The 18,690-nt window shown below is 31.7% G+C and overlaps 1 protein-coding gene across 2 annotated transcripts in view; it reads left to right on the top strand.

The window, feature by feature from the left end:
- The window catches only part of SPATA16 (spermatogenesis associated 16), a 209,373-nt gene that overhangs the window by 61,702 nt on the left and 128,981 nt on the right, over window positions 1-18,690 (top strand). For both annotated transcript variants that reach the window (XM_036219324.1, XM_016161394.2), the window contains one exon: window positions 5,170-5,315. In XM_036219324.1, coding sequence (XP_036075217.1) covers window positions 5,170-5,315 — 146 coding nt within the window. The remainder of the gene's footprint in view (window positions 1-5,169; window positions 5,316-18,690) is intronic.

Here is an 18,690-nt window from a genome sequence, read left to right as displayed (position 1 = left end):
TGCTTTTAGGTTTATATCCCATATATAAGTGATATCATGTGATTTTCAACTTTTTATGTCTGGCTTATTTCGCTTAGCATGATTATCTCAAGTTCCATCCATGTTGTCACAAATGGCTGTATTTCATCTCTTCTATGGCTGAGTAATAGTCCATTGTTTATATGTACCACAGCTTCTTTAGCCAGTCATCTATCCTGGCCACTGTGAATAATGCTGCTATGAACATTGGTGAGCAAATATCTTTATGGATATGATTTTTTTAAGTCTTTGGGGTAAATATCCAGTAGAGGGATTGCTGGATCATATGGTAAATCAATTCTCAGTTTTTTGGGGAACCTCCATACTGTTTTCCATAGTGGCTGTACCAATTTGCAGTCCCACCATCAGTGGCATGTTTAATTTTTTAAGAAACCGCCAGTTTTCTCCAGTAGCTCTACCATTTTACATTTCTGTGAGCAATGTGTGATTGATCCAATTCCTTACCATTCTCAGCTTTTGATGTTATCGCTATTTTTCATTTTATCCATTCTGATAAGTATGTAATGATATCTCATAGTTCAATTTGCATTTCTCTAATGACTAATGGTGTCTAACAATAAACATGTTGAACATCTTTTTATGTGCTTATTTTCCATCTGCATGTCCTTTTCGGTGAAATATCTATCCATGTCTTTTGTTCATTTTCAAAATAGAATGTTTCGAGGTTTTTATTACTGTTGAGTTTGATTCCATTATTATAAGAAAATATACACAATGATTTCAGTTATTTTTCAGTTTTTTGAGGTTTATTTATGGTTCAGAATATGGTTTATATCAGTAACTTTTCCAGCGGTACTTGAGAAAAATATGTATTCTGTTATTGGGTGGAGTGTTTTATACAGACACACATACATCAAATACACTCTGTTGGTTGATTGTATTCATATCTTCCATATTTTTGCTGATTTTCCTTCTAGTAATTCTATCATTTGCTGAGAGAAGGATATTAAATACTCAGCTATAATTGTAACATGAGTATATTTTAATACATTTTAGTTTTTTTATTTAGGTGCACTTTATTTTATTCAGATTAACATTCAATTTGATTAAAACAAAAGAAGGCAAAAAATGTTCTTCAGAAGTCTGGTGTCTTCACTGTCTGCTCATACCTAAGAAAAGAGCAATAAGAAATTAATTGGAAGTTCTGTGTGTGAGGGGGTGCTTTTCGACTGGGTGTCATTATAGAGTGATCTAGATGGGCTGGGGTTTTTTTCTTTCTCTAATTACAAGTCTTATTGTGACCTTGATTAACAAAATCCAATAAATTTCAGGTATACAATTCAACAGTAAGGCATATACATATTGCATTGTGTGTTCACAGCCCACAGTTAAATTTTTCTTTCTGTCACCACATATTTGACCCCTTTTAGCCCATCTCCCCCCTCACATTTTAGTTTTTATTTTAAGACATATAAAAAGAAGTACAGCATATAAAAAGAAATGCAAAAATTACATACAATATACAATTTACTATGATATAAAAACATGAAAAATATAGAAAAACATGGCAAAAATTAATGGCAATATACATGGTGATAGCGTTATGGGAGACTTAGTCTCAATCTTTAGATTTTTTTTGTAATTTTCAAAAAACAGTATAAAAACCTTCAAAGTTACTGATCGGAGGGAGGATATAGATCCGTATTTGTTGACATCTGATAACTCAAATAATGGCACATTGTTCTCTCTTAGATCTTAAGGGATCACTCAAAATTATGTTCAAGAAATATAGTGGGTACTCACTCACCATACAGTAGTTTAACAATCTTGCTAATAATGATCCTAATCATCAAAAAATGTTTGGTTGCATTTTTAAGAAAGGGAAGGTATCCAGAACATAATTCATATTGGCTATTTCTGCTATTAGAGAGGTACATGTTATTTTTATCTGTGTTTTTAAATAAACTTAAGATTATGTGCCACAATTTCTGAAAATAGATTTGATATTTATTTCTTAAAAGAACTTTGAGATACCTTAGAAAAAGTATTTTATAAAGTATTATCTTGTTTTCAGGAAATTGTCAAATATATTTACAAAATATGTATTTTCTTGTTAAAATTTGAGCTTGTGATTTAATACACTATTGAAATCTCACTTAATATCTTCTCATGGAAACAACTACACCCATAAGAATTTTCACTGCATTTTCCCTTAAATATTATAATTTGTCCATGCCTCATTCAAAAATATTTTAAGCTTCATTTTGAAATAAAAATTTAACACATAATATTATTTTTTCTTAATTCAGAGTCTTCTCACTGTTATACTAATCGGGGAGCTTGAAAGTTTCTATTCTGTTAACTCCATGACTTATTTCATCAAAGACTTACTGCACATTTTAGACAAATATGACTTGAACAAAGTCACTCTTCTTGCATTCAAACAAATTCATATCACATTAAATCCTTCATATGCTGGAGAATTAACTTTTCTGTCTTTATAAATGCCTGCATAGAAATTTAAAAGTTCAGTAAAACATCTGTAAAGATTTTCTACATTTACCTGTAAATCTACCTTTAAATGCAATATATTTTATAAATGTTTGCCTTATTGCAAAGCCTGTTTCAAAGATGTACAAGAACAAATAAAGCTATTTTTGATAAAATCAAGAAAGTTCTCTATCTACAATACTTGATTAATAAACCAAGATCACCACAAATATACTTAAGCCTACCCAGCAGGTTACCTCTTTTCCATTTTTATATGAATTGAAAAATTATCTTTGTCTTTCACTACTCTCTTATAATTTGGTTTCATGAAGTATTCTCTTTAGTATGTTAAGAATGATTATTTTTATTTCTTTTCTGGCCTTGAATCCTGTAGAAGTAGGGAATGTTACAGACATTAGAAGATATGCATTTATTCCTCACTTTGTCTACATGTTCATAGATAAAGTCTTTAAAATTATTAAATCCAAAGGTCCGCTTCCTCTTGCTGTGTAGGATCTGAATGTCCTCATGGAAGCTACAGACAGGAAGGGGCAAAGAATACATACAATGTGCTTGTTTGTTTCTTTTTGTTTCCTATAAAATTTTATGTGATAAATCCAGGAGGTTTGGGAGTTTAAGACTTGAAAAGAATGCTGAGTTCATTTAGAAGATAAAATTAACAAAGGTCTAGAATTTTAATACTATGATATACTAACAAACAAAACTACACAATTTTTAGTCATTTTTTCCTATTGACTTGAGCTTTATAAAGAGCTATGCCATCTAAAAATCTTTTTCTTTCATTTTCTGTTTAACTTTCTGTTTAGGTAGTTCTGGGTCCTGTGGGATCAGATTGGTATAAAAGGGGAGATGCCGTCTCAAGCTGCCATGATCAAACTACAATACTTTCTTAAATTATATTTTAAGGTATTTTTATGACCAGATTGACACGTGTAAAGTCAGACTTCAGGAATAGTTATTAAATTAGTGTTAACATTTTTCTCTTTTATTACTAATTTTTTCACATAATCTTTATGAAGCATCCAAAGTTAGCAGTGACTGAGGTCTTTTCTGTTGCATCTTTCACAAATAGTCTTTGCTTTTTTTAAATAATTGAGAAAAGTGTTTTACAATATGCACTTTGAAAGTACTTATAAGAATATGAATAAAAGTTGAACCTTTTCTAAAGGATAATTTGGAGGAGAAAAACCCTTACATTTGATTAACTATATGTAGTTGTTACAGGAAGAGGAAAAATAGCTTATATAGCTAAAGAGCTCTTATAAGTAATAATAAAAGGATTAATATGTCAATGGAAATAGACAGGGAATAGAAAAAAGGAATGTACACAGAGCAAAACAGCCAAAATTTATGAAAAAGACCTATTTAATGCAAATTAAAATGTAAAGGCAGTAATTTTTATCTGGTAATTAGTAGTAAACACTCAATAAATATTTATTGATCGAATGGATGAAATAACATTTTAACCCATCAAATTTGAAAAGTGTTTAAAAAATAATATGAATTCTCAGAAATGACAGGATTCAGCAAAAGAAAATAGAATCAGATAACTAGGGATGTTAAACATCTAGATTCTAAATTCTCTTCAGTTTTATAAAGATAAAAGTAATAGAAATACATTTTAGAACAAAATATAGCCATTCTCAGCCAAATTACACTTTAAAAAAATAATTGACAATAATGTTAATGTAAATGGCAAAGCAATCTTGCCTTAATCTATAAAAGAAAATTTAAACTATACCATTTAAACAAACAAGATTTAGGATGCAAGAAATTTTATATTAACATATATACAAATAAATATTAACTCCAGATATTATAATCCCTGGTGAGAAAATTTCCCCCAGTATACGCACAGATGGAAATAAAAAAGAGCAAAGATGCAGATATCCTAAATAAAATCACTAAACAGAAGGTGGAGCTTCTCCTTCCCCCTCAGACTTGATTCTAAGGAATGGTAGGAAATTCTGTGGGGAAAAAAGTACTGATCTACCTTTGTCATAATACTGATACTTCTTAATGTTTAGGGTTCTCCAAAATAATTATTTTCTTCTTCTATAGTTTATCCATAGTGCCCAGAAACCATTGACTTCCTGGAATTTTTATTAAGAATTCCACATTCCTGCCATGTTTTTTAGATACTGTGGTCTCTGCCAATAAATTCTAATAAATTTTTACTTCTTTTCTTTCAATAACATCCTAGAGAATATGATTCAGACTCAAATTAATCACTGATGATGTTAATGGCTCCTAGGAGTTTACTTCCGATACCCCTTATTATATTAAATCAAACTTGATAGTGTGCTAGATCATTGCTCAGCTGGGTTTTCATAAAAGCACTGGTATTTAAGATGATTTATACCTGGTTTTCTGTTAACATCTTTGCTTATTGTGTGCTTTATTTTTAAAACAGACATTCTCAGCAAATGGCATTCCTTTAAGATATATCATACTTTAAAAATATTTTACAGGAAGCATTTTACAGTAAAATGTGTTACTTATTTTATATTATAGTCACATAATAGTGAACAGGAACAATTTATTTAATTTACAATCAAAATATTAATATTTTACTTGCAGTTTGCAAAAAGTATGTGTACATATATATGTTTTGCTTATTTAAAAAATCAGTTATATCCTAAGTTTATTAGGAAATTTATAGTACTGTATTTTTTTAAGCTTTGCAGCAAAGGGGCAGCTCTGGGGAAACCATTTGAAGCATCTGCGGAAGATATAGCAAGCGTGGCAAGTTTTATTGAGACAAAGCTTGTTACATGCTATCTACGGATGAGGAAACCCGATCTTGCCTTAAATCATGCACACAGGTAAAATGAAATAACAATAACAACAAGTAAGTACTATCTGTGCAAACAGAAGGTATTATGTAAACTTATATTATCAATTTCTTTTCCATTTAAATTTAAAGACAAAACAACAAAAAACACAAAGGACACCTGATGAGAGAAATAGATATAAACAACTATTTCATAATTCAGGGCAAAATAAAAACCCAGATAACTGTAGTAGCAAATTACTGCAGGAAAGAGAAGGGAGAAAAGGCAAGTAAAGGAGGTGATATTAAAGGATGAGAGGATTTCCGAAATTGCACAAAATATGGAAAATGGTGGAAGGGAATTCTGACTGTGAAACATGAGCAAAGACTTAAAAGTGTATGGCTTATTTAGTAATAGCATAGCTGATTTAAAGAATGCCATGCAGGGTGTGAGAGCTGTCCACAGGTATGAAACACTTTTTATCTATGTCCTTAAAGATTTATTTTTCCTATTTTTATTCCTCTTCAGAACTCTGTATCGTTACATTATCTGGTGACTTCAGAGAATTCCCAGAGTTACTCAGGCCTATCTTTTTTTTCCATTAAAATATTCCTCTCTTATGGTCTGTTTCTTAAAAGCCTTGCTCTTCTCATGGGTAATAATCAGTTTAATCTACAGTAAAGATAAAGTGATTATGTTATGCTTTTCAAATAACTCTTTCATTAGAATTATGATGCCTCTATCCCTCCCGCCTTAGAGCAATTTACTTAGAACATTTGTCTTAAACATTCTATACTTGTTTTGGACACAAATAGCAAAAGTATACAAACATGAAAGCAAAACTCTAGCCTTGTTAAATAACCACTGGGGAACATAACTATCAGTTATACTAAGACCTATTATGTAAACAGATCTGCCAACATGGTGAAAGTCACTTACAACTTCACATTCACAAGAATGTAAAAGTCCTACCCAAGATTCTTCACAGCTCTAAGGAGACCTTTAGCTTAAGCTTGACATCAAGGACCAACAGACAACAAAATAACTTTGAAATTCACAAAATAACCTGCTTGAAAGAAATTCTACTGCTTAAATAAATGACAGAACCTAAAGCAGATTCTCTCTGACACCAAAAGAAAATTCAGCTCTCTGTATTTTCTGGGAACATTTTATGCAACTATAGTTTCCAAATCCAATATCAAGATGTGTGGCCTGTCCAAGAATTATATTCTATTTCCATTTGAAAGAACCAGTATTGGAAATGTAACATGTATTTCAGTATGTCAAAATATTGGGATTTCTGGGCCACTTGGTTGACCTGTGAGCACATTGGGAATATATTTTAAATCAGGACTAACCCCCAAAATGTCTAGGCATATGTATACAATAATAAATTGAAATTCTGAAGGTAATTATGTATCACCTTCTCCATGTCTTTCACTACACATAAGAAGGGCCACCAACATAGCCTACACTTTAAGGAAAATATCTCCTGGATATTAGAATGATTTGATGAATTTTCAAAACGCTTATAATAATAAAAGTTTCCAGTTGGTATAATCAGGTCGAAGTTCTATTCACTTTTATAAAAATGCATAATGAACATGGATCAAAAATTCCACTAAAATCTAAATATAAGAAACAACTAAATATTACAATTCTTGAGGATGAAGCGTTACCTTCATTAAGTCAGTATTTAGACTTAAAACTTTTGTTTTAAAACTGAGAATGTTCTTTCAAGACCTTGAAAATTACTGGGGGGAGGATATATAATGGTGAATAGTAAAATAATCTTTCCTATTATGCTAGAATTAACTTTTGTATCCTTTCTTTCTATTGTAAAATAATTTTTGCTTCTGTTCCTAAAATGAACATTAAGTAAGAAATGCAAATCAATAGAGGTTAAACAGTCAATTCATATAATTAATAATGCCCCAAGTGAAATAAATCATTTTTCTAGGATTGTCATATTGCAGAACTGCAGAAGTCAATGCATATGATTCTAATATTAAAATGTTTTTAAAGATCTCAGATTTAAAAGCAGATCCTGAAATATAATCAATAAATATATTTCTTAATTAATTAATTAATCAGGATATTCAGTCTATAAATATCTTACAACCATTAGTTGTACTCTGAATGCAAAATTTTGCTTTTGTATTTTCACGTTGTGATGGTTGGTAGTAATCACGAATCAAGATTAAAATATTCCTTTTTGCATTTATTTGCATTTGCTGAAGCATCTTTTCTTTAATTTTATGTAAATGTGAAGCTTACTGCATATCTTTAGGAGATTTGTTAACACAAAAATTAGCTTAAAACTATCATATAGTTTTGTTTCTGATAAAAATAAATGCATACTGTTTTGTCATGTAGAAGAAGAGTATGAGAACTGTAACTTTATAGTTTTAAGTTCAACAAAGATATATTTTGAAAATAATCAGCTGAGTATTGCCATTTAAAATATGAAAAACTGATGCAAACGCTCTAGAGACAATTATCAACCAAAAATTTTTTTCTAATAACACATCCCAAGTGTCAAACATGGATATCATTTTTTTCTTTTACTTTGACCAAAAGTAAAGCCTAGATTCACCAAAGACATCAACTCTGTGCTCACTTCATCAGATGCATGTCATTGTTTTGTGTTTTGATGCATGTCAGTAGGTGTTTTGAACATTCTAAAACTGATTCCTTATTATTGCTATCTTTTCAAGATTAGAAATTATGTTATAACTCTTTTTTCATCATATAATTATATTTTGAGGTATATAATTATAAAGATTCTAGTGATACATGTCACTTTTTCCTGTATTTCTCACCTTTAGATTTTTGTGTTTTTCTTGCAGAATTTTGATGCCACAGATGCCAGCCAAAATGAAGTGTAAAATACAAAATATGTAGAAAAGATTCAATTTTGAACATTATTTTATAATGGTGGCATTTACATTTTTTTTTAATCATTCAACAAATATTTATCAAATGCCTACCAAAAGCCTGTGCTAGGCAGTGGAAAGGATATATATATTTATACACAGTAGAAGAAGAAGCAAGGTTAAGAAACAAGTAAATATTAATAAATATATAAAAAGAGAGAGTGTGATAAATGCTATAAAGGAAATAAACATAATTTCATATTACAGAGGCAGCATAATATATTGAATCAAAGCACAGAGTCTGGAATCTGACTACCAAGGTCCTAATTCTGACTCTTCTATTCATTAGTTACCTTGAGTTTACTTCTCCACAAAATTGATTGTAATAATAGTACCTACTTCACAAATACTATCTCACAAGGTTTTACAAAAATTAAATATAAACCCATGGGTTTTTTTATTCCAGCCATGAAAGAGTTACTGGTATTGGACTTGCCTACCTGCTGTAAACAACTATAAAAACTGGACAAACTATATAAGGCTACCATTTTAAGGCACTAGACAATGGACACAGCAGAATTGACTTTGATCTTTGAGAATAGGGAAATATACATTGTGAGCCCCATGATTTTCTCAGCTCTTGGTTGGGGTTATTTTCCCACCTTAATTTAGAGAGATGGAGATCAAGTTAAACTACAATCTCTCTGAGCTAAGGATGCAGAGATTAGAATACTAGGATGCAAAAAAAAAAAAAATACTGTAATTTATAGGGCAGGTGGACAAAGAAGAGATAGCTGTGTGCAGAAGTTGAGGATAGAAGTTTGCATGAGGATTTACTGCAGATTCTTGGCCAATGTGTGGAGTGAGACTCTATGTAGCAGAGATTCTCTGCTATGAGACTAAATGCTAAACAGAAATACTAGAAGACCAACAGTAATAGAAGGTGCTAGAGTACCAGCGATAAGAGACCTCAGTGAGTACCTGAGGCATTCAGTAGAGACCTCAGAAAAGTCATGGTTTAAGGATAAGGACCACGTCTTCAGAAAAGACCGCACTTTAGGATTAAGCTCAAAGCCTAAATAGGCCTTCCCTAGCATAGATTAAAAACATGACAAGAATAAGAATATTCATCATTTAACTGCCTGATAGGAAAAAATTTCGAGTTTGCAGAAACAATGTCATAATCCAATTTCCTACAAAGTTTCATCTAAAATGTCCAGCATAAAATCAAAAATTACTACATATGCAAAGAATTTGTAAATTGAGATTGGTACTTAAGAATATAAAAAGTCCATAGAAACAGCCCCCAAGAATACCCAGATTTTGTAATAAAAAAGCTGTGAAAAACAGCCTCAGGGACTGTGAGGTAAAGATAGTCCTAATAAGTGAAGAGATGATGAGAATCTAACCAATACACAAACAAACAAACAAAACTATAGAAAAGATCTAATGAGGATTTCTCGTAGATTAATAAAATATCTGAAATTTAAAAATGTACTGATTGACTTTAATATCAGATTGGAGAATGCAAATGAAAGTGTTAGTGAACCTGGAGAAAAATCAGCAGAAATTAATCAATCTGAAGAATGAATTGAAAAAAGAGATTTAAAAAAAATTAACCAATGCTTTAATAACCTGTCCTCAGGGACTGCAACCATCAATCTAGCATACATGTAATTGAAGTCTCATAGGGAAAGAAAAAAGAGAATGAGACATAAAAGTAGTTACTAGAAATTTCCCAAGTTTGGTTTAAAAAAAAAAAAAAAGGAAAATCTAGTTAGCTTCAACTAGGGTAAGTATAAAGAGAACCCCATGTAGGAACATCATAATGAAACTCTTGAAAACCTAAGATGGAGAGAAAAATATTAAAGGCAGTCAAAGGAAAACAACATATTTCATACAAGGGAACAATGATACAAGTAATTGATGAATTTTAATCAGAAATAATGGAGGCCAAAATACCACAGAACGAGAACCTTTGTCGATGAAACTAAAATAAATGTCGAACCAGAATTATATATTCAGCAAAAATATATACTCAGCAAAAATGATAAATAAATATACCTTTATATAAATAAACATTTTAAAATTAATCTTTAGCAGATGTACACTATGAGAAATAATAAAGAAGATATTTCAAGCTAAAGTAAATCACAATAGACTGAACTTTGGATCTATAAAAAGGAATGGATAGTACCAGAAAAGATAAATAAGCAAGTTAATATGAAATACTTTTTCTTCTCAACATTTATTTAAAGATGAGTGACTATTTAAAGAAAACATTTTTTCATAAAATCTAAAGTAAAAATAATAAGTAAGATTACATATTTCAATGTGAAATATTTGACTACAATACCACAAAGGCCCGTGAGAGGGAGTGCAAATGGAATTTTATTACTAAGATTTTTACGTGTCAGAGAGTACAATATTAACTCTAAGTAGCCTGTGTTAAATTAAGGATGCATGTTATACTCCTTAGAATAACCATTAAAAATATGAAAAGCACAGCTAAAAAAGCAAATAATGAACTTAAAATTGTGTACTAAAGAATATTTAATTAATTGAAAATAAGTGGGAAAGAAGTAAGTGGAGAAACACATACTGTATGAGACACAAGAAGATAATAGCAAGATAGCAGTGTTAAACCAAACCATGTTAATAATTACATTAAATATACAATGATTAAACATTCCATTTCAAAGACAGTGATTATCAATCTAAATTAAATCACAAGAGTCAACTGTAGACTACAAAAAGACATAGGGTGAAAGTAAAGAAAAGAAAAATTATATACCATACAGTAACTTATTTTTATGTCAGGTTTGGCTATGTTAATATCAGACCAAACAGACCTCAAGGAAAGGAGTATTACCAGAGATAAAATAAGGCTCGATAAAATTTGAAATCTGACAGAGGTTGTTCTCTAACCACACTGAAATTAAATCGAACATTTGGAAATTAAACAATACACATCTAAATAACCATGCATACAAATATAAAAAAATAAAATAACCAAAGGCATGGGTTTGATTCTCTGCTTGATACTTACTAGCTTTGACTCTTGTAACTTAATTTCTTTTCGCCTCAGTTTTTTCATCTTTAACTCTAAGTAAACTTTTTAAAGTCATTCTTGAATCTGAAAGTATATCAGATTTGTATTTTATTTCAATCCCACCACAAAAACAAATGCAGATTTTCAATGGTAATTTTTATAGACACATCAAGGAAGCTATTATTTTTAAATATCATTTTTGAACCCAACAAATATTAAATAGACAATTTGAAAACTTCTAAAAATACAACTTTTGGGGCCTCATTTTTCACAACTTTGGGGTTAATTAAAATGCTTACAGGTGATATGAGCTTAAAGTAATATGGATATTCATGAATTTTAGAATAAACTGGTTCATAGAAAAAGCAATAAAAATTTTGCAATGTCTTGCACATCTCATGAATGAGATATTTTAATAACAATCTTACAACTTGGTGTTTTTAATCTTACAAAATGGTGGTTGCCAGGGCTGAAGGGTGGAGAAAATGAGGAGATGTTGGTCAAAGGGGGTACAAATTTTGTTATAAGATTAATAAGTTCTGGATATACCACAGTAAACTTCACAGTGTCTTGCTTCAGGAAAATGAACAGATGACAGTTTTGATGACATTGCCATTCGTTTCAGAAAATCATTACATTATCCATCCTCATTTTTCTCACCTCTTAAAGGAGAGTTTTGAGTTAGAAAATCTCTATTTCCTTCTAGTTTTAGCCTTCTATCATCACTAGATTACTGGTCATTCCTTCTAAATGATTAAAATAAGCACAATCTGCATGTGTTTGTGTGCCCATGTATACATGTATGTTTGTACGGGCTCACGAGTATGGAGAAAACAGAGAAATCATGGCATTGCCATTTTAGAAGTATCTGGTTAGACTTTTTCCAAGGTAGTCCTTTGCCTCCTTGTGAAGTTAGGCATGTTACAAACTGTATAGATCATTTGTGCCTTTATTCTTTTTGCTGTTTTATCCCCAGGAAAATATATTTACCTATAAAAAATGTTTCCCACTGAAGTTTATATTAAACACTACAAATTTTCCTTTTAAGTCTAAAAAGAATATAAACATGCTGTTTTCTGTGGAAGGGCAAAGATAATGTTTACTGTACCCTAGTGCAGAGAACAGCCACCAAACTTTCTGCAGTGCAAGGTTCACCACATTAAGAAATAATTCTCAAGTAAGAATGAGAACAAGCACTTACTGAACACCCACCATATAGCAGGTATGAATTAGGTACTTCGTATGCCTAATTTAGAAGTTAATTTGAAGTTAATTTTTTAAATAACTTCCTGAGAAGGTTTCCATACTACCATTTTACAGATGAAGGAACTACATTCCAGCAAACCTGTGACATCGTAGAAATTTTTCTTTCTCCTGAAAATTCTGGCTGGCATCTCTTTTTATCCATAAAATTATTTTAAAAAATTAGAGCATCTTTAAAACCTGGAGGGGTTCCCACAGCAGTTGAAGTAACAGTGGAATGTAGTGGGCATTGTCCCTGAAATCATAAAATCCAAGTTCAGCCACTACTTCACTGATCGTTTTTTAAAAGCCTTGCTTCCTCATGTGTGATTTGTGGATAATAACATTTAGTAAGTCTACTGTACAATGTTGATGCAACACAGCTTGCAATTTGTGATACAAATCACAAGTCTCTTTCATTGCCACTTTTCTTCCTTCCTTTTACTTAAAACCCTGACTCTTCTTTGTGATTATCACATGAATTAATGAAACAGTTTCAGGGTAAATGCATAGTCTTATTTGTGTCAACAACAGCAAAAAAAAAAAAAAAAAAAAGTAAGAAAAAAGATAATGAAGATTAAAACAAATAAATTCCAGAAAATAATTAAATATGGTCATATATTTTCTAAGAAATATAAATGTTGAAGTATCTAAGAATCATTATTTGCTTGTTTTAGTAAGAACATGAGAAATAGGACCCTGATGGCTCAGACATCTTAGTAGAAGTTTCTTTTCTGAAGGAGGAAGAGGAGAAAGAGAAGACAGTGAAAAGGGGAGTGAAGGGGGAGGGAAAGAAGGAGGAAGAAAAGGAAAAGAAAGAAGGAGGAAGAAGAGAAGAAGGTGATAAGGAGGAAGGCAGAGGGAGACAAGATAACTATGGCTGAAGAGAAAAAAATTTAAAGACTTAGCAAAGACAGAAAGAAATAAATTGACCTCCTCTTGAGTTTTCTATAACAGGTAGTTCCTGAAAATGGATTATATTCCTTGAGGTGCCTGCTTCAGGTTACAAAAGATGTGATAAAAAGATTGTACTCTTTATATTAAATATATTTATAAGACTTTCATGCTTATAATTATAATAGTTTTCATTATACAGGGCTTGCAAAAGATTAATTAAAGTAACTCTGCCTACAACATTCCTGTATTGTCTCCATTATACTTTGCTATTCCTGCCATGGCTCTTCACCCAGACATGTCATTTTCTACCTCTATATTCAGGTTGAGTGCTTTTATTTTACAATCATCTTGCTTGATGTTTTACGTCTCATCTCAGCTTCCACTCTCTCTCTTCTAACAATTTATACTAGTCTTAACTCTGGGGTCAGTAGCCATTTGGCTTTTATCTTTCTTTCCCATTAATTCATTAATATAAAAATGGTTTATAAATGGGAAAGTAGTATATTAATGGAATGGAGTGGTATTCTTATGCAACAACGCATCTGTCTGTCAGGATCTCCTTAGAATGGAAATCTACTGGTTGCTGTTTTATTCCTCTGCTTTTGAATCCCCTATGGTTCCTGAAAAAACAGACCAGGGAGTGCTAATGCACAGCTCCCATGCTAAGTACTGCCTTCAGGAAATGTTCATTTTGGTCCTTGAAGCTGACAAAAAGGCCGTACAGACACTCTTTGTGAGCGGGTTTATTCCTGTGTTTTTTAAAGATGATTCTATTATATTTGTTTCCACTTTCTGTTACATCAGCTCTAAAATCCATTCTGATGGGTTGAACAAATCACTTAGCCTTTCTGCAAACGCTTCCTCTGTAAATTCTCACTAGGTTATTAAAAGCATTCATGTACTTGAAATGTTCTAAAACATGTAAGTGGTTTGGCCTGGGGTGAGTACAAATACTGAGAACAGAAGAGAGACGTTTGTTTCTACTTTCTTCAAGGTCAATTGATTTTTAAAAGTTCTAAAATTTCCAGGATTGATTCTGTAATTACATAGAAAGAAAAAAAGAAGAGCTATAAATTTCCTTGTGATGCAGTGAAACAAGGTTCATCAAGGAAAGGTCTGAATTTGAATCCCTGAGACATCACGGACTAGGCCTGACATTCAGAAGTCATTTAACTTTTCTTTGCCTCAGTTTCTGCTTCTCTGATCAAGGGACAATGACAACATCTTCTTTAACACTTGAAAAGGGGGTCAAATGATACTATAGATAATGAAACTCTTGCAAATGTAATATATGTATGTACATCTTAACCTTAAGGTCACCATTGTGTTTTATTTCTGAACACATCAGGTGACCAGTTTTAAATTTTACAAGATTCTAGAATTCACAAACTTCTTTTCATGCAAAAAGATTTCCAGACAAATAGTTAGAAAATGAAATAGGTTAAGACCAATACTAAAACCGAAGAAGCCTAGAGAAATACAAAGTTGATGAATACTGGATATCCCAAAGTGTTGAAAATAATTAAGGAATTAATTTGTCTTAAATGGAGGACTACCCACATTTCAAAATTTAACCAACTCTGTTGTAGGGGACTAAAGCTTATTGCAACTGAATCTGCCTTACCCAGGCTAAACTATATATTTTTTTATTCTTTTATTTTAAATTTTAAAAAGTTAGATATTTATAAAATCCATGAAGTGGTCCCCTCCAATTACTCGGCACCCATCTGGCACTACACATTGCCATTGCAATAATATTAACTATATGTCATATGCTATACTCTAAATCCCCGTGACAGTTGTGTAGCTACTAATTTTTACTTCTTCATCCTATCACCTTTTTCACCCTTACCCCCAAGCCATACCCCTCTAGCAATCTATAAAATTGATATTTGTGTTGTTCTCAAAACAACTTTCCTCAATATTTTCCCACCCTTTCAGACCTAAGGATCTTTTCTGGGATCTTTGACATGGAGAAATCATTGTATAGGCTACTGCATACAGGCCTACAAGTAGAAAGAGACAAACTTGGAGCAGACCAGTTTTTATGGAGCAGGTAAAAAAGATGGCCTAGATGCCAGCCCCTATTGACAGGATAGCTCCTGCCAACATATGTTTGATGTTTCAAATTTCATCTTATTTTCCAGATAGAAATCTTTTGTTGGTGTGCCTGACTTGCTCTCATTCTAATACTTTATGTCAGAGCTGACTACCTTACAAATATAGGTACTACCATACTCCATTTTACTTTTCATGATCATGATTGTATATTTCATGGGTATGGATATTTTCATGAATAGTCCATTGATATTTTTTATTATTAACAATGTAGTGTTAGCCTCAACTACCATTTTGCAAATCCTGGGATTATGCTGTTACTTCTGTATTTATCTAAACCCTCCTTCATTTCCTCTTCTGTTGCTGTGGTAAGAATTCCTCATGTTCACCTTCTCAGCCCTGTGACCCATCCTCATTTTTTACAGAAGCCTGAAGAGCAGCCATATATTAAGTCATAACGCCTTTAGTTTGAAAAGAAATGTCTCCTTGACGGCACTGCCTATAACTTTGCTCACAGATTATAACTGTGACAAGCATTTCTTATGAATCTTCCTCACTGAAGGAAATGCAACCATATGCATCTTCTAGGTTACCTGAGGCAAAATAGTTTTGTAACTGGCAATAAATGTTCTTTTAATATCTCCAATTATTAAGCTTTTGTTAGCAAAATGACTTCCACATAGAAGACAGTTGAATTCATACTAGAATTTGATTTTTTTTTTTTTTTGGTATTTCACAGTAAGAGATTAGCAGATGAAAGAAGTCTAATATATAACTTTACTATATATTTAACCTCAATCTTTTTGCTTTTTTAGACTTTAGCTCCTGTAAGCTTTCCTTGTAGGACTTGTTCAACACATGTAGGTTCTGAGAAAGCAGTATTTGGTTTTTGTGGAAAGAAAATAATGTGAGTATAACATTGAGAAGTCACATGTATAAAGCCCCAAAAAGGGGAAGGTTTTAAGAGAGGGATCAAAAGGATGGTGTGATATAATGCAAATTATTAAACAAGTATGTCCATTGTGCCTCTTCATCTTCAACCTTGCAGTTAGGACCTTCAAATAAATTTTGACTATTTACTTGCATGGTGGTCTTCAAATGAGTCTTATGACCCCATTATATTTTTAAACATTACAAGTAGAAAGAGACAAACAAGATTCCGAAGAGATTTGTTATGTGGGTTATATCTATGATGTTTCAGAAAATCCTGAAGATACGATTCTTCTTTTATATTACACCAAGACTTGACAAGTGGTATTTTCTTAAAGATTAATTACAGTGTAAATTCTGAAACCATATCAACCAACTCATATGGTTACATTAAAAGCCGTTGATCTTCCTCACACTGTGAATAGATTGTTTACCCGTGCTTGAGTTAATAACATCACAAATTGGTTATTTGGAAAATAATGCATCATTTGTAAATTTCCATTATGCAGAATTCCATCATGGAATAGTAAATTTTTTTTAAAAATCACATGTTAATATCATCAATCTCATCAGAAAAGTCTTTAAGCATTGGGTGGCTGTCAAGTTCTCAGGAACTTATGTTTTTCAAAATTCTAATTTTTTCTTAAAAGCTCAAACTTTTATCACTGGCAATAAATACTATCAGTTGTGTTCTTTTAAATTACAGGCACATTTATTTCATTTTCAAAAATATCTGCCAAATTCCAAGTCTGATAATCATAATTTGTTAGTTGTTCCATGGAAAATGACTAAGTCAGCCCACAAATGCAAACAAGGGCACAAGTGCTTTCCTCAAGACAACCATCATATTCTATTATGCCAGGGAGAAATGCTTTATCCATATGTCCCATCTTGTCATGGTAAATATTAAAAAGACGAGTACTCAAAGAGTTGAGATTTATAATTATCAGGGGTAGGGGCGACTGCATACAATTAGTGAAGAATAGCCTGAATTACTGCTAGAACAGTTTGATATCACTGATTTGATTCCCACAAAAGAACCAGCAATTTTACCCACCAAGGCTTTGGCAACATCAGTGCAAATGTCAACACAGTGAAAAAGGAAAATAATATTTTAATATCAATATAAAAATGATAATATTGTGAGCCCCCTTGAGAGTGTCTAGGAACCCTTGGGAATCTGCAGGCCACACTTTAAGAACCACTATCTATTCTTTAGCAGCCTTAGTATTCTCTCAGATTTTATATTTCTCATTTTCAAAATAATTGCAATGATTGTCTTCTTAAAATGTTTCCATTCATACTTAATGGTGAAAAACTAAAAGCCTTCCTCTGAGATCAGGAACAAGACGAGAAAAAGTCCTAGCTAGAATAGTCAGGCAAGAGACATAAAAGGTATCCAAATTGAGAATAAAGAAATCGAATTGTCACTTTTTAAATGTTTTTTCATTAATTAATTAATTAATTAATTAATTTTTTATGGTAACATTGGTTAACAAAATCCAGTAAGTTTCAGCTGTACACTTTAACAGTAAGGCACATATATATATGTGTGTGTGTGTGTGTGTGTTCACCTTCCACAGTTAGATTTCTTTCTATCACCACATATTTGACTTCCTTTACCCCATCTACCTGCCCCCTCCCCCTTTTTTCCACCCTCTGGTACAAATGGTTACTTTTTGCAGATGACATGATTCTTATACAGAAAATCCTAAAGACTCCACCAAAAATCTATTAGAAACAATAAACAAATACAGTAAACTTTCTGGATACGAAATCGTTGTACAAAAATCCATAGCATTCCTATACACTAACAATAAATTTTCATAAAAAGAAATGAAAAAAAATTCCTTTAGCAATTTCAACAAAAAGAATGAAATACCTAAGGATAAACCTAACAAAGCAGTGAAGGACTTGTATGCAGAAAACTATAACACATTATTAAAAGAAATTGAGGAAGACACAAAGAAATGAAAAGATATTTTGTGTTCATGGTTTGGAAGAATTAACATAGTTAAAATGATTTTATTACCCAAAGTAATATACAGATTAAATACAATCCCCATCAAAATCCCAACAGCATTTTTTAAAGAAGTAGAACACAAAATCATCAAATTTGCATAGAAGCACAAAAGACCCCCAAAGAGCCAAAGCAATCCTGAGAAAAAACACTGAAGGTATCACTTTGTTCGACTTCGAATTATACTACAAAGCAACATAAATCAAAACAGCATGGTATTGGCAGAAAAGCAGACACACGAAACAAACAATGGAAGAAAACTGAGAGTCCAGAAATAAACCCTGTATGTGTGGGCAAATAATTTTCAACAAAGGAGCCAAAAACATACAATGAAGTAAGGAAAGCCTCTTC

The sequence above is a fragment of the Rousettus aegyptiacus genome, unplaced genomic scaffold, assembly GCF_014176215.1.
Source record: "Rousettus aegyptiacus isolate mRouAeg1 unplaced genomic scaffold, mRouAeg1.p scaffold_m13_p_4, whole genome shotgun sequence".
Taxonomy (NCBI): domain Eukaryota; kingdom Metazoa; phylum Chordata; class Mammalia; order Chiroptera; family Pteropodidae; genus Rousettus; species Rousettus aegyptiacus.
The sequence above is the reverse complement of the archived record's forward strand: the minus strand, read 5'-3'. Positions and strand labels throughout refer to the sequence as shown.